This window comes from Solenopsis invicta, chromosome 8 (assembly GCF_016802725.1).
Source record: "Solenopsis invicta isolate M01_SB chromosome 8, UNIL_Sinv_3.0, whole genome shotgun sequence".
Lineage (NCBI taxonomy): Eukaryota > Metazoa > Arthropoda > Insecta > Hymenoptera > Formicidae > Solenopsis > Solenopsis invicta.
Window position 1 is genome coordinate 11,202,037 of NC_052671.1, and position 17,348 is coordinate 11,219,384.

General features: G+C 34.1%; 2 protein-coding genes across 5 annotated transcripts in view; both read left to right on the forward strand.

Annotated features, from left to right (window-relative positions):
• The window catches only part of LOC105198585 (amyloid-beta-like protein), a 62,730-nt gene extending 57,703 nt beyond the window's left edge, over positions 1 to 5,027 (forward strand). For all 3 annotated transcript variants that reach the window (XM_026135984.2, XM_026135983.2, XM_026135982.2), the window contains exon 15: positions 26 to 5,027. In XM_026135984.2, the coding sequence (XP_025991769.2) occupies positions 26 to 136 (111 nt within the window). In that variant the 3' untranslated portion in view covers positions 137 to 5,027. The remainder of the gene's footprint in view (positions 1 to 25) is intronic.
• Positions 5,028 to 8,495: 3,468 nt separating this feature from the next.
• Positions 8,496 to 17,142, forward strand: LOC105198580 (hormone-sensitive lipase). Of its 2 annotated transcripts, XM_011165334.3 has the most exons (11): positions 8,496 to 8,781; positions 12,130 to 12,578; positions 12,655 to 12,859; positions 12,933 to 13,146; positions 13,834 to 14,015; positions 14,208 to 14,490; positions 14,575 to 14,797; positions 15,118 to 15,296; positions 15,390 to 15,733; positions 15,840 to 15,965; positions 16,064 to 16,138. In XM_011165334.3, exons 2-11 carry the CDS (start codon positions 12,217 to 12,219, stop codon positions 16,130 to 16,132), a joined length of 2,187 nt encoding a protein of 728 aa, XP_011163636.1. In that variant the 5' UTR covers positions 8,496 to 8,781; positions 12,130 to 12,216; the 3' UTR covers positions 16,133 to 16,138. The 2 variants fall into 2 exon arrangements, with proteins under 2 accessions (XP_011163636.1, XP_011163637.1); XM_011165335.3 differs by lacking the exon at positions 8,496 to 8,781 and having other exon boundaries at positions 12,217 to 12,578; positions 16,064 to 17,142.
• Positions 17,143 to 17,348: the final 206 nt, after the last annotated feature.

Genomic DNA, 17,348 nt, shown 5'->3' on the forward strand with positions numbered 1-17,348 from the left:
TGGCATTTCCCGTTTACTCTCGCAGGGCTTCATCGAGGTCGATCAAGCGGCCACGCCTGAGGAACGACACGTCGCGAATATGCAGATCAACGGTTACGAGAATCCTACATACAAATACTTTGAGGTGAAGGAATAATTCGGCCGCCGCCTCGAGAGTTATCACAGATATTTTGATTTTTGAAGCTGGTCGCAACCGCGTATTCGTTCTCGCGTATTTTCTTCAAGAATCTCATAGTATTTTGTTAGAGTAAGATATATATAAATAGTATGTATATCTCTAACCCCCGAGATTCTTCCGAAGATCCGGACCACGTACATCCCGGAAATGCGCAAATTCAGAAAACGCGTTTCCTATCGGCAAGATCGCACTTGCGATGAGACCACCGCCGTACACATAGCGTCCGCTTGTAGACACCACGGTCACGTGTAATTGCGGTGTAAACCGATTTCGCGCGAAGAATTGACAATATATATGTAAAATACAGTTTGTAGCAGGGACACGCTGGATGGGAAACGAAACGGATTCTACGGGAGATAAAATGACGTAGAATTCAGCATATGTATACCTATGTGCCATACGAACACGAGTGTTACACGCTATCTTCGGAAGTATCTCATATACACATCGTTTTTATTACGTTTTCATACATGTTGATATAAAAACGCAGGAAGGAGCGCTCGTGTTGTAAAAGTAGAAAACGCCGTTTTTAGACGTACCTTGATGTTCCTCCGCCTCTACACGTTATGCACTCGAACCGGAAGCGCCGCGGATCGATTGACGACCGGTGCGGCGTTCGGTGGCTGGTCGCTCTCACTCCACGGGGACGAACGTTCGAACGATGCTAGAACGCGTTTACACGGATGATGTAAGCGTCCAGTGAATGCGTTGTCGTTGCGCTCTTTGCTGTATTTTTAGGTTCTGATATTTTCGGAGATAATCAATGGCAATAAGACATAATGCAGCTTAAGTACTAAACTCGAAGAAAAAAAAAATGCGATAGCGATCGTAGTAGCTTGTCACTGGGGGCCGCATAATATAGAAATAAAATACTACGATTAATGGCGTAATCGTTAACGTTATGCTAAAGTAACCGAGCGCGCGAGCGAGCTACGCGGCACTCTTAAAATATCAGAACATACACACGTGCATACACGCGCCATCTCATCGTTGCATGTTTTCACTTCCTCTATCTTTGTGATGCAGCTGTTTTATTCCCTCCGTCTCCGTTCGATTCCCACTGCCTGGTTTCTCTCGGTGATCTTTTTCAGTACTTAACGTCTATTCTTAGATGATAAAGAACCTTAAAACGTAAGAAAATTAAGAATCATTGACGTATTTCGGAGTTAATAACGATGACAAGGAAGTAAGATGTCTCTATCATTCCACGCGAAAGTCCATTTTGTCGAGGTGCTGAGAACGCTAGCATGGAAAATGTTCGGTAGCTTCGTTCGAACTCACCGAGGACGTCCGCGACGTATCGAACAGGTCACGTCGACGCTGTCGAACAAGAGGAACAGTTTAACCGGAGATCATTTTTGAGTGGCATTAGTACCTCCGACTGTGTCGAGAAAGAACGAAAAAAAAAAGAAAAAGAAAGAAGCAGCGGCTGTTAAGATAAGCGTTTCTTTTTCTTTTCCGCGTTTTGCGTTCTCGGGGGAAAAAAAGGAAAAAAAAGGATCGTTCATACAATAACTATCTTAGGATATTACTAATTATATACGACGACGACGATGATGATATAATATATTACACGTTTAATGCTTATATATTTGTATATGGTCAAACGATTAAAAAAAAAAGGATAGTAGCCAGCACTTTAGCGCCAGGGTCGCGTGGGGAAGCACAGTTTTTTTCTTACTTATCTTGGAATACACGTTTTCTGCGCTTTCGTCAAACTTTATATAAAGAGGTTTCGGTGGCACTTGCGATACGATGCGATGCAACGTGGCGCATGTCGCCGTCTGTGAATATGCTGCCGCGGTTCATAGAATCATTTACCGTCCTACGGCCATCGGTGGTCAGTGGTAACGTTTTCAACCACCACAAAAACTTTAAAGACACCTCACCCCATAAAAAAAAGACGCTAAAGATCGCGTGACGTCTTTACGATGCCTGAAAGATTAGCATATCTCTGTGGCGTCTTTGTCAGGAAAAACGTTTTTTAGGTGTCTAAGAGATTGGAACATTTTTTTTTTTAAGTCGTCTTTACGACATCTATCTATGGCAGCGGCGCGATAAGAGCACAATCATCGCTATCGTTAGTGCACCGTTAATGCACCTTGACACGCTCGGGTCGGTCGATCAGCCCGGCGTATCAATACAGCCGGTAATATATGTTTGAAAGAGACGGAATTTTCGCTCTCGGCAGTGCGCGATGGTTACTATTATTATAGATTACAGTTTAACGCTAAAGAGTCGCTGTTCTGTCTCTTGTGTGAAATAACGCTTCACACGGTCCATGCATGAGTACATTACATTCCCAATTACGTGCTAAGGTGGTCCCCTTCGGATTGCGCTCACTTTGCTAAGATTGCATCGACAGCGATAATCGCCGGCGAATTAGAGCGATTAAAAGAAAAGAAAGAGAAGATCCTTCTTTTAGATATTGTATTCCTAAGCGCACGTGAAGCAGCTGCCTTTCCTATCTATCTAGCGCAAATCTCTCTCTCCCACACACATCGATCGTTTTGTCTTCACGCAACTCCGGTGGAAAAAGAGTGTGTCAACCGGCGACAAGCAACAAAAAACAGGATGCAAGACACAGACACACACATTAAACAATACATCGCTAAATGTTAAAAATATTATTTTAGATATATTGTAAGACGATAGCAATTATACCAGTAAATGTACTATGATTATATGAATAACAGCAGATAGCATCAATGCGTTAACAATAATGATATAAAATGTCTATTATATGTGTATATGTGTGTGCGTGTGTGTGTGTGTGTACAATGTACGGGGATAATATATAGAGATATATATATACAAATATATATATATACATATATATATATAGATATACACATGCATATACATGTATACATATTAAATTAAACATTATGTACCTATAGCGTATATAGTCGTTAAACAAACATGGAGACAACATCGCATATAAAAGAAAAATCTGACCTTGATACGGATTCACAGATACTGAAGATCTTGAGCGATTGTAAAGGAACTTATTATTTTTCTAAGGCTCACACAAAGCTAGAGCTGCTCTCGCAGAAAGATAGTTTGCGATCATTACGATTGGCCTGTATTGAGGATGATTTGTGATCGGCGTGCGTATATATATATATACATATATATATCATTCGTTAAATTTAATCTCGCAATTAAGTGCAAAGCAAGCAGCGGTTTGGAATACTGTATTTCGCGTGTACAAGCATGCAAGTCGAATAGCCGATTTTTACTCGGAGTGAAAACGCGCGATTGCGCCAATAACGCAAGCAACAACGGTCCAATTCTCTCCCGGTGACTTTTCTAGAAGGCATCGAGGAGGTATCAGTATTAGCCAATAGTCGGAGCATATCATGTTTCGGTGATTCGATTGTAGCGGGAAAAGATAGAAGGAGAGAGAGAAGAGAGAGGGGGAGAAAAGAAGAAGGTCGATGTGTGCGCTTCAAGATACTGTGAATTTGCATCGGGCCACCTCCGTACGTATAAGTTTAAGAATTGATTTTTGTAAAGAGGTAATAAGTATATATATATATTATATCGAGATAATTGAAACTTAGCTTAAAAGCCATGTGAGACGTGAAGGAGAAGAAAAAAAAGAAATATACGTCCTTCAAGTCGCAGTCCAGAGATTAGCGAGTCCAGAGAACGGAGAAAGAGTATATAATAATGAGACTAAAACTGGACTTTATTTTTACAGTTTTTTCGGTGTCTCCTCGCGTCATCCTCTTGTCTTCGGACGGTTTATCGAGCAGCACGATTACGTGTCCACTATTAATTCCTCGATTCTAAAAAAAAAAGCATCATGTTCGTTGACCTTTGCGCGACGCGATAGCGGTCCGATTAAAATTCGGGCTCATTACGAATCGGGAATCCGGATATAGCCTTCGTTATCGAAAGATAAATTAACCGCGGAACGAAACTTGTGAGTTACGTTCGTTATAGTATCGTCAAATGGTAGCATGACACAGATTAAGATAGTGCGTAGCGCAAGGGCAGCTTAATTGCCCCCGTTATGTTTTTATCGCATAGCATATCGAAAATTCCAAACTCTGACGAATGTATCACTGCGCGCGAAAGATTTCGCTTTATCTTTCTGTGAACAATGGCAATCCGTAACGAAAACGTTTGATCACATGTGATGAGACTAAATCATGCTAGTCAAAAACTACAGCAGCTACAAACGATCGTTCTGTGAGAGTATCTGTAGCGTGTTGTTGGATTTCAATTATCATGCCGCGCATTATCATGCCGAGAAATTATCTTGCACAAAAAACGAATTTTGTATTTCTTTTAAATGCATGGAATAATTAATACGTATATGTATGTAAGAATTATTTGTTTTCAGATATGTACATCATGTATTTTGTACACGTATAATGTGCAGACTGATTGCAGAGTACGTAAGCGAGCGAGCAAATCTTTCGATTTCTGAAAGGACTTTCGGGAGTCGAAGGGCTCAGGAATGAGATTAATTAATTTTATTTATTTATCTTTTTTTTTAGACGCGGTTTCAGACCTAGTCAAAGCGTGTCTTGCAAGTTTTGAACTTAATTCGTTCCTGCATCGCGAATCTTTTGGGATTCTCCCTTTTTTATTATTGACAATTGCGCTCGAGAGCAAGTGCCGTGGTTTGCTGTTGTTCACGAGAGACACAAGGGGGGGCAGTGTCGAAAGACTCAAAGGAAAAAAAAAAGCAAACTCTCCTCGTCCCTCTTTCTCCTTCGCAGGTATTTCTCCTCGCCGCTCACAAATTTTAACGCATTATTACACCCCGTGAAAAGAACGTATTGTGTTTGTGGATATATGTAATTTTACTTATCAATAAATAAATTATAAAGAATCCCCGTGTGTTTCATTGCAGCTTCGTCGTGGTCCCGCGATGAAGACACATTGGAACAATCGTAACTCGGACTTGATTAAGACAAGCTTCTTTTATGAGTGTTTATATAACTCTGGTATATCTATTAAATATATTATCCAGTCTATCTTTCTCATAGATTATTAAATCATTATTCTGCAATTTTAATTAAAAAAAAAGAAGGTATGTTTCTATCAAAAAGTTTGATAGAATATATTGCATATAAGGCAGAGTACAGAAATAAAGTTAATATGAAATTATTGTTTCATATATAAGCAAGAATATCAATCTTCTTTGAAAAAATTTAAACTCTTAAACAGACACGATTTGCTTAGATGAAGAGAAAAATTTTCTTAATTATGTCTGTTTAAGATTATAAATTCTTCCAAAAAAATTTTATATTTTTGCTTATATATGAAACAAAGATTGTTGATTTAATATTAAATTTTTTCTGTGTATATTTAAGAATATATCAAGATATTTGTACACGAGGTGTTTACAAAGACTATCTTCACTTATATTTTGGGAACGGTTTAAAAATCTGCGAAATACGTGTTCAATTATTTCAAAAGGTTATAACTCTTTTAAAGAGGTTGGTGAGGTATAGTAGCCCCTCGAAATAATCGAACACGTATTTTCGCAGTTTTTCATCATTTTGAACTGTTTCCGAAACATAAGGGGTAGGAACAAACTTTTATAGACACCCTGTATATAATATAATTTTGTTATCTCTATTATTTATCAATCGCAGTTACACATGTATGTACCTATAAATAATTAAAAAGATATCTTTTAGATTTCTAAAAGATATCTCGTCATGTCTTGAGATGTCCTACATTTTTGGCAAAGTTGCGAAAAGACAGCTTTTAGCGATCTAAAAAGATATCTTATGTAACACTTTGAGATATCATTTCCGATATCTGTGAAGATATCTTTTGAATGTTTACAAGACCTCAATGTTTTCTGGATATAGTGTATCTGTCCAATAAATGTAAGTAAGAAATAGACAATTGTTTATTTATCAATTGATTAATCGCACTTTGCTTTTATAATAACATTTGCGTACAAAGCAATCGATTAATTAATTGATGAATTAATAAACTCATTTTCTTTCTCATTTATTAGATTAAATTCGTGTCATGCAGGCAGAACTTACCGATATGACTAAAAACACAAGCATATTCTGTTATTTCATAATCCTTTAAACAAAGATATTTATCATATTTAAATAGTTATAAATAGCAGATTTTTTTCTTTCTACAGTCAATCTGCCATATTTCTTCATTTTGCTGATTAAAATAACATTTGTTTTGGAAAACTTAAATTTCTCAATAAATTTGGCTGATTACTCAAGTCATTTGATTCTGTGTGCGTGTGTGCGTACGCGCACGCGCGCGCGTGTTTATATGTGTGTGTGTATAAACTCTAACGGAAAAAAATCAAAAAATCCTACACAAATTTAAGAAAATTTTATTTTAAAATCAAATATAATTAATTGATTTTTAACTAAAATTATTTTGTTAATTCATAGGTGTATTCCAAGGATTTGATTCGTGAAATTTTGTCGAAATTTAGTTCAATCCGGATACGAACAAAAAAATAAAATTTGATTCGATTCGATTCAACGTAAAAAATCTTATCTATGGTACATATAATTCAACAGTTTTAACTTTTAAATATTTGTAACTGTGATGTAAATGTTGCATAAGATATATAAAAGAATGACTAAATCAATGTAAAAAAATTGAAACGTTATTTATATAAGATAATATAATTAATGACTATATTCAATGAAACAAGTAACGTAAATTATATCCTTATAAAAAAGTAGATATTTAATTCATATTATAATGTAATGACATTGCAGAATAACGCAAAGCAAATATAATTATTCTTCAAAACTGTTTATTATATTCTAATAAATTTAAGATATTACAGAATCATGATTGTTTCTTGTGCTGCAAAATTCGAAATGGACTCCATTCTTTCTGAAAACTTTTTGCAATACTCAGTGATGTTATATTGTATTAACTATTACCGTAAAAAGTGTTGGCTGTAAAGATCAATTTTAAGCTCAATTGGAATTATTCTGTAACCTTTCATTTGTAGGAAAGAATATAGCATAAATTTATCTCATTTGTTTTAAGCAAAAATGATGTATAATGAATAGAAAAAGTTTGTAATTGTATTTTGAAATTAATAACACAAATTGGTAACGATTGACATTTGTGGACGCATATGAATTTCAGTCGTATGTATGAAATTTACGCGATATTGATAATTAACTAAGTAATTTCCTATTTTCTTTTCACTATATAATCTCCGTAAATATTGTAATACCAAACCACAATGAAGTTAAATATATTGTCATATAAAGATAAATTTTGATTATACATTATTATATAAGAAAATTATGTCTTGATTTATAAAAATTTTATCTTAAGACATTTTACAATGCTGCGTATTAATTTTTATTAAGCAGTTTATAAAATGCCTTTGGTATTTGATGAGTTGCCAAGTTGTCCTATTTATCATACGTGGAAAAATTTGTAAAGAATTTTGTGATAAAACCTTTCAAAAAAAGAACTGATAAATATTTCAATAAATTGATTACTATATCGGTAATTGATGATATTTTATCAATTAACTGAATGAATAGTAATTATCAGTTATTTATACAGGTAATACATAATCAATTTATTAAAACATTTAATGAGTTTTTTTTTTAAAGAAATATAACAAGAAATTCTCTCCTTATCAGAACTAGGAAAAGCGAAATTAAAGTTAATTTACATTGATAAAAATGGACGTACAATTGCGCCTTACAAAATTTACAACCACTTACAATTTGCATTTACGTCATTGCAAAGTAGTTTTTATGGAATAATACTATTGCAAGCGCAAAAAAACGATTGGAAATGCGTCATTGGAAAACATATATTCGAATTCAATATCTCTGACAACAAAGACATTTATTGAGATTGCACATTATTTATTCTAACAAATGTTTTCTCATTTACGCAACTATTTTAGTATTTTTTTTACGAAGACACGGAAGTTATTTGTCGCGTTTTATCACGCGCTTAAACAATAATAAGATGCAGATGAATGATAATCAGATAAAACCACAGGTGTGCGATAATGCGATGATATCACTTCGCTACTCAGACGAATTTTTTTAAATCAATCGATTGATTAATCGATGGATTTGAAAACTCACCTCATTTTGTTTCCCCTCCCTTATTTCGAAACGCAACATTCATCATGTTCATTATAAGTAACTTATTTTCTTGAGTCTTTGTTCGCTCATGTCTATTATCTACACTTCCGCGACTGATTGATGAAATTTTAAGGAGATTTTTTTATAACGCGATAACGAAGCGAATAAGCGATATATGTATACGTTAACGAGAAACGATGACGCGTTTAGCGCGATCGTACGTTGCTAACACGGAGTCAGCAGTCTCGTGTCAAAACTACGATCGCACGCATCGCGTGATCTCGCGTTCCGCGATCGAGCAGGGTAAGCACTGTATGAGCGCATTGTCACTCCTACATGCCTCCGTGTCATATTTCTTCTTAATCTCTCGACGCGATAATCTTGGTTGACGATCGGCGATAACGTGAATCTCCTAAGGTCGATGGCATCAGCAGTGTCAACAAACGTCCGGAATCAATTTTAATCTATCTAACGTGTAACTGCCCCATAGTCGTGCAAAGTCCTTTTGACACACAGGTGAGAGATAAAGATAACGTAATGATATCGAAATTTCGGTTATAATGGAAAAGAAGCAGCTGTTGCTGAACTGAATCTTTTTAATCCAGACAGTCGTTGCGCGTGTCTCCGAGATTCTCTTATCTATATTTTATTAAAGGAGTCTTTCATATTAAATCGATGTGTCATCGCCGTTGTTTGTTCAGCCAATCTATTGCTCATATTGATTGATCAAAGCGAATTTTTGTTTAATCATATTTCTCAAGATTGTTTAACGTTAAAAATGCACTTATGAATAATCCATTTCATGTTAATTAGATCGATAAAAAATTTAATGCTAAAATATTAAATAATGAATTTTATATTATTATTAAACTAATTGAGTTCCCACAACTAATGTGTATTTCGATCGTAAAAATTATTTTTGGAAGACTTTAAATCGAAAACTGTGTGAGATGATCTTTTATATTTATTTTCTTTTATATTTATTTTCAAATTTCAAGATAAAGCTCCGTTTATAATTTTATATATCTTGTATTTGGATACACATTTTATATATTTTATTATACTTATTATATGTATTGAATATAATTAATATTTACTAATATAGAATTTTTACAGAGTGCTCCAAAATTTGCAAATCCAAACTATTGTAAGAAAGTTTTTAAAAAATTAAATATAAAACAGTAATCTGTAAATTTTTATTTAAACAGTAATTTTTTTAGATATTATATTAAAATATTATAATATGTAAAATAAAATATATAATACAAGAAAGGAGTGATGGAATATTATTTAGCTTTTTCAAAATAACTCTATAAATATTAACGCAACACAACTCTTCTCATAACCAGTTTGTTAGCCACAGAATTTTATTAGTCACTATACAGGTAAAGGGCATATAAAACGAACGTAATTTACGTATTTAATGAAGACAGAAAACCGGATATAAGATAACAAAAGAATGTGAGATAGTAGTGGAGCGCTAATAACTACCCAATGAGGAAACAATATTTTTTTTATGCTGTTTAAATAAAATTTTATTAAAAAACCATTTTAAAAATATTTGTCTGCTCATTGGGTAATGTTATAAAAAGTACTTTTAATTATACAAATTATAAAAATTACAAATTAATGATATCCTTCGTAAATCTTCTACATTAATAACTGCCACGGAACAAAGTTTTATAAACATTTTACAAAATATATTTTATTTGAAAAAAAGAATTTTTAAATCATTTCTTTGGCCTAAAAAAAATTTTTTTTTAATAATTTCTTTGGCATTAGTGTTATGCAACGTCCACTTTAAAGTTGTAAAGTCGCAAAAGCGCTCGTAATGGCCATCCGATGGCTCACGATCATCTCACGATTTCTCTCACTAAATGATATAACTTTATATGCTGAATTCATATACACATTACGGTATATTAAATTATATTATTTAAAACCCACATTTAAAACCTTGCTAGCTAGACTAAATTTTAACAATTAACTTTTTAAAATTATGTAGAGGGTATACACTTGTAAATATTGCTGCTACCTGTAATACTAAAATTCAATTTTTATAAAAACGTAATGATATACTGATGAAAACATAATATGCTTAAACAATTAAAGAAATAAAAACCCATAGTTCATACATAATGGTTTTTTTTCTGTATAAAATCTGCTAAAAATGAATTCTTAAAAATAAAATTTGCATGATTTTTTTTTGCAAATTGCATAATTGAAACAATAGTGAACAAAAACAATAATATCATTTTACATGTTCGTAGCTTCCTAACTGTTTTATTTGCCTCTTTATTTTTCTCATATTGCGAATTAAAACGTAAAATCGCTGTGAAGTGTAAAGCGGATCATATCTCTTAAGAACGGACAATAACTATAAATTCTTTAATTACAATGTTAACAGATGTTTTATAAATTTTTTTATATTTTTTTAAATACCTTCAGGTTGGAAAAATAGAGTCAAACGTGACAGGTTTACTAATAAAGTGCAAAAAAAAAACGTATAAAATGGGAGACCTCAATTCTAGCATTTTAATTTTAAAAACTTTATTGTGTAATACATAAAAACATATTTTATTATTTAATTTAATTTATTTTATAGTTAACTCTTTCCCGACCAAATCGCATGTGAATATTTTATTGCTATTAATGGTTCCAGTTTTAGGACCCAATTTCTCAGATGCTCTTTTTGGACCATGTTGTAAAAAAATTAATTATTACAAAATACAAAATAGTATTATAAAAACTGCTGTACCATTTGATAGAAGACACTTTTCAGTTTGTATTTAGCTTAAATATACATTATCCAAAAACAAAATAGAATAGCAGTATTGGCGACTTTCCTCTAAATTTTAGAAAATACATTTTTTAGATATTTTTTATTTTATTAATTTTGAGTGCTTAGAAATTGCTTGTATTACATTGCTACGTACAATTGTCAATATAGAATTCTGAATTCTGACGCATAAAAATAGTTTTAACTTAATTATAGAAAAGCGGCGCAGTTCGTTCAGGATTATTATACCGTTTACTTATATATGTAATATTATAATAACATAATTGTATCAATACATGTGCTCGGTTCGTTGCAATGATTATTACACATCCCGCTTGTTATGCATTTATTATTTACGTATGCGTTCTTGAGTTATCATTCAATTAAAAGCGGGCGTGTATCTCACACGTGGAAGTATACGGAAAAATAGGCGGATTTCAAAGAAGCGTTATATAATCCTCAACTCACTTCCAACGCTTTTCAAACGCGCAAACAAAGAAATCGTGTACGCGCGAGTCACGCAGCGTTATCTAACGTCAGAGAACTTTACACTGCTCATCCCGCTTTCATCCGGACTGTCTGGCATCACGTATATACACATGACGTAATCGCGGGTCGCGGGATGCTCTGTGCTCCTCCGGTGGGAGAAATTGGAGCGCAGTCCCGTTCCCGCCGAGTGTCTCGAGTGACGCTGTCAAGCGGCTCGATTCCTCGCGCTGCGGACAGGATCGATCGTAGTGTCGCCGCAGCGCAACGTGAATCGCGATCATCGCCGACCCTCGCGAGTTCGATCGCGCACTGGGGCGGACGAAGACGGAGCACGGAGCAACGGCGTCGCGAGACTCTCGTGAGCGCCGTGAGCGGTCGGATTAACCTCGCCGTGGAGCCGCGTCGTTCACGTGAGATGTACACGTCGGGCGTCCTTCTATCGGCATAGCCGCGACCGCTTCGTTGGTCGTGGATCGTAGGCTCGTGATGACACAGCCGGAGGTTCGCGTAGTCAGGCGATCGGTAGTCGCCTAAGATGCGGCAAGGTCAAGGTTCCTTCTAACCGTCTAACCTTCAGATCGTTGACGCTTTGACAGTTGATCGACGAGAGTAAAGAGAGAGAGAGAGAGAGAGAGAGAGAGAGAGAGAAATCGCTTCACTCGTCGTGCGGAGAATCGTTCCAAATGTCGACGTTCAACGATGACTTTGAGAGACCGTTCGAGGATTTTGAACCTCTGCAGTGGGGCGCATTGCGCGAGATGTGTCAGGCCAACGTGGAGTACTTCACCGACCACCAGGACAAGAACAGCGTCCGGATCAGGGCCGCCCTCATGGCGATTCTGGATTACCTGGTCGAGATGCAGCCGTTGTACAGGGAGATCGCCAGATTCGCGCCGTACTTCGACTTCGACGAGGACACGCCGGGGAACGGATACCGAAGTTTCCTCTTCATGGTTGACAGGTGCATCATGCACTCCGGTCTGCTCTGTCGGCAGATGTACCATCAGAAGGACTCTGTATTCTTCCGGAGGAGCTACTACATGAAGTAATTGTACATCGTAGAGATTCCGCGTTTGCCTCCATATGTAACGATGGACTGTACGTTTGATCTGGGTTTTCAGGGAAATAGAAGCTTGTTCCCAGCTGTTGGCGTCGCTTTACACATGTTTGCAGCACTTAAAAACGATGTATTCGTGGAGCACGGAAGTAATGAGCGATGGGAAGCTGTCGCTGTTCCCACTGGAGCAATACAGTATTCAGGAACTTCTCAATAACGCGGAAGATATCAATCAGTACTGTTTTTATGGCAGGTGCTTAGGATTTCAGGTACACTTACGCCCGAGCTAAATTCAAATTCCAAGGTGGTTTCCTATCTATCTCTAAAATGTTTCTTTTTCAGTTTTGCGATACTTTGAGACATGTTTTAAAATCGTTATCGTTCTTTATGGCGTCCTTCAGTGAAATGTACTATAGCAACGGTACGCTACTAGGGCGATGCACCAATTCCGTCAAGTATTTATTGGATCCCGAAGCAAGAGCTCGTCGTATTGTTAATATAGCTCAGCATGCTGACATTTCTTTTTGTCAGGCGTTTTGGTTTCTCAGCGAATCTGGTAAGAAATAAGGAATTGCAACTAAAAATATTAAGGAAGTCCTCCAGCCTTTTCACACAATATAAGAACTTAATCAAATTTTAAGAATAAGTTTGATTAATATATAAGCATTTCTAAATTTTTTTATTATATTTTCTTTAAATAACTTTTTAAAATTTGAGTCTTACAGGAAGAAAAGTTTTAAATAATTTAATTTCCAACAAAATGTAAGATATTTTAACAGTTATATTTGTAAAAATAATGTTTAAAAAATATTTTATTTTAAAAAATGAAATTTTATGGTATTATTTTTGTATAAGAATTTAAATTTTCTTTAAAAAATATGACTTCATACTAGTGAAAATGTGTGCCAACATTGCTTTAAATTATTATAACTATTTTTATAACTAATTTTTTCAATTTTTTTCACAATATTTATCACAATATTATAAAAAACATTTTTCAATAACAAATCATTTTTATGCTTGAATTTTGTTTTATTTATTATTTTAAATAAAACAATGTCAAAAGCTTTGTGTTGAAAGATATATAGTGAATAAAATTCATGTAATTCCTCTTTATACATTTTTTTAGATTAGAGAATCTTCTTAAATGAAAATATTCCATATGCAAATATTATAGGCATTAATAAAGATATTTAAATTATCTTACTTGAAAGTAATCAAAGTGTTTTAATCTGTATTTCAGCAATAATGAACATATTAAACGTCTCGACTTTACCAATCAATCAAGTAATATCTATTCCGCCCGAGGAATTAGTTCTACCTACTGTGGATGGTGGAACTGTTTCCATTCCAATACCAAATAGTCACATTGGAAAGAAACCGATCCATGTTAGACTGCTAAGCTCCAAACGGCGTCTAGGAATGGTACATAAAATATTAATATGCTTATAGAATATCCAAAGTACAATCATTCGTTTTTTTTTTTTTCCATTAACTATATCCTACAATATCTAAGGTATAGAACAGAATAAATTTAGAAATAAATAGAGAATAAATATAGAAAATTTAGCTGATACATTAGTGAATAATATTTTTCACTAACCATACTATATCAAGGTTGGATCTGGAGGTATAGGAGGAGAATTATGCGGTTTGAGCGACGAACTGATTATTCATACCCACGGAGGCGGATTCGTGTCGCAGACCTCGCGATCGCACGAAATGTATCTACGAAATTGGACTGTGACGCTTGGTGTGCCAATCTTGAGCATAGATTACAGTTTAGCCCCAGAGGCGCCTTATCCTCGTGCGCTTGAAGAGGTGTTGTATGCTTATGCTTGGGCATTAAAGCATGCTAATACTTTACTTGGAAGTACAGCAAAGAAAGTGATACTTGCTGGTAAAACAAAAATAAATCCATCTATTTACGTGTTTTTTATTGATTGAGTAAACTCGAAAGTTTTATGATTAAATGTTTCGACAGGCGATTCTGCAGGAGGAAACTTGAATTTAGGAATTACTTTAAAATGTATGCAATTAAATATAAGAATACCAGATGGTATTTTTATGGCATACACACCACTACGTGTCGAATTCGTACCGTCGCCTTCTCGTATGCTGTGTCTCACGGATCCATTGCTACCATTCGGATTTATGTTACGCTGCTTGAAGGCTTATGCAGTATCTGATACAAAGAAACCCACAAAGTAAGATCTTAATGAAAATTACACCTTATTTTTAAATGATTTTGTATCTACGATATTAGAAATTGATCTAATTGATAGAGAATAAACTAAATTAATCAATTACCTGAATTGTACAAATGCGATTGATCAATTCTCTTTCTCTCTCTCTCTCTCTCTATAAAATGTTGGATCGATTTCTGGCATCGTGGACACCAAGCTTTAGAAACGTATAGCAAAAGTCAGTTGTCTGAATACTCTCATATTTGTGTATATATTTCAATATTATTCAAGTTAATATAATAAAAATTATATATTGCTTATAATTAATTTATGCACAATAGAGAACATGAGAATGAAGAAGACCTCAAGTCAGATACAGAGTCTTTTGCAGAAGTGAGCGAAAGTGACCTTATAGCATTAGCCCTGAGTCCGAACGGAGACGGCGCGAACGATGATCAGAAATTAGTATCCCTTCCATCCGATTCGACGTTAAATTCTGTCAGCTTGACAGAAGTCGATGGTAAATATAAATCAATCAGTGTATATCCACAGTCATTATCGTTAATATTATATCTGCCTCTCAAATACATTTGAAAATTTTTTCATGTAACAGGTATTGAGTGTCCGAAAACACCAGCGAAATCTCGAGAATATATCAGTAAATTTTTGGACATGTACAGAAAATCCGGCCTTGCTTCAACATCGTCGTCTGTTCCAAGGAACGGTAGTGTCAGTATAAATGGTAACAGTTCAGGACAAAGTAACAAATCGTGGTTGAAGAAATCTTTGTTCGGGTGGTCCTTCGGTAGAAGAAGTAGTAAGGATAGCAGAGAACTTAATATGGAGAATACAATTTCTTCCGAAGAATTCGCTTTTACAATACCAAGGGATCCCTTCTTGAGTCCTTATCTAGCACCAGATAATATGCTAGCTAATATACCGCCCATAACTATACTGGTACTTGTTTGGTTTTTTGTTACAATCTAATAATGTAAAACGTAGTATGCTTTGACTGCTAAGAGAGAATTTTAAGATATTCTTATACACGATAATTTACTTCTAGACGTTACACCTTGACCCTTGTCTCGATGATTGCGTCATGTTTGCGAGGAAGCTTCGCTCGCTTGGCAATAAAGTCACGTTGGATATTTTGCAGGGTTTGCCACACGGGTTTCTCAATTTTTTACAGGTAAAACTTTTATTGTATATAAATAAAAAAACTTTTTTATTGTATATAAATCAATTATACTCTTGCAATGTTTTATTTTATTATTTTGTTGTTTGTAGACTTCGAAAGAAGCAATGGAAGGTTCAGAGGTTTGTGCCAGGAGGATAAAAGAATTACTGGAACTATAACTGTCCAATATTTAAAAAAACTATTATAATTGTTTATATATATATACACATAAAATGTCCAGAAATTTGCAAATACAAAAACTGAAGCAGGAAAGTTCTTGAAAAATTAAATAAAATAGTTATTTATAGATTTTTATTTCAAACAGTTTTTGAGATTTAAAGACTTAAAGCTGGTCAAACAGAGATTACATTCAGACGATTGCTTATTATGCGGTTACTAATACTGCTCACACAACTCATAGATGCGACTGTCTAAAAGTAATTTATGATTGGCCAGCTTTAAATCCTTATACCTTAAAAATTACAATTTGAAATAAAAATTTATAAATAATTATTTTATTTAATTTTTTGAGACTTTTCTTGTTATGAGATCTTAATTCGCGAATTTTGAAACACCCTGTATATATCGAGCTAGAACGAGGAGATGTACTTCAGTCTATTTGAGCAACACATATTTATATGAATATAATTATGTCTGAATACGACATAAATACATGTCATTTTTTTCTGCAGCTTAACTATATTTTGTAATATTTCAGAAATTAGGCATATGATAGACAAAGCTTTACATTAGTGATTTTCTACTGCATTAGTTGCATAAGTTATATTACTGTTGTCACATTGATGTCATGTATTGCCAAATGGCATTATCTAAAATGATTAGAATTAGGATGTTTCAAATCTGATATCCGATCACATATTAGTAAAAAACGTCCTATACAGAAATATTAAATTATTCTATTTTCTTGTTATATAACTATATTATGTTAGATAGCAAATTAAAATTTACACTTATTATTTGTGATATTCATCTTACATGACAATTTTTTATATGTGAAATAACCAATGTGCAATATACTTGTTTTTTACAAATATATATTTTTCAATATGTGCATGTAATCGTATTAATGCCACAATTTTCTAAAAGAAAATGGTTTAAATATTATGTACAAATTTTTAATGCATCTGAGTAGAGATGGGGACAATAAAAACGATATATAGAAATCGCAGTCATGCTTCTTACTTTCAAAGAAAAACCTTTTTCGTATACTATTTTTGTCTCTTTTAATTCTTCATTATAATTTCATATTTTATTTTTAATCTCTAATTTTAAAAAAAGGGGGAAGATTTGTGATTTTTTAATATTTTTCAATATAGCTTTTGACTGTTGCCATTTTTTAAATAATAAACAATTTGAATTGCACGTGCTTTTATT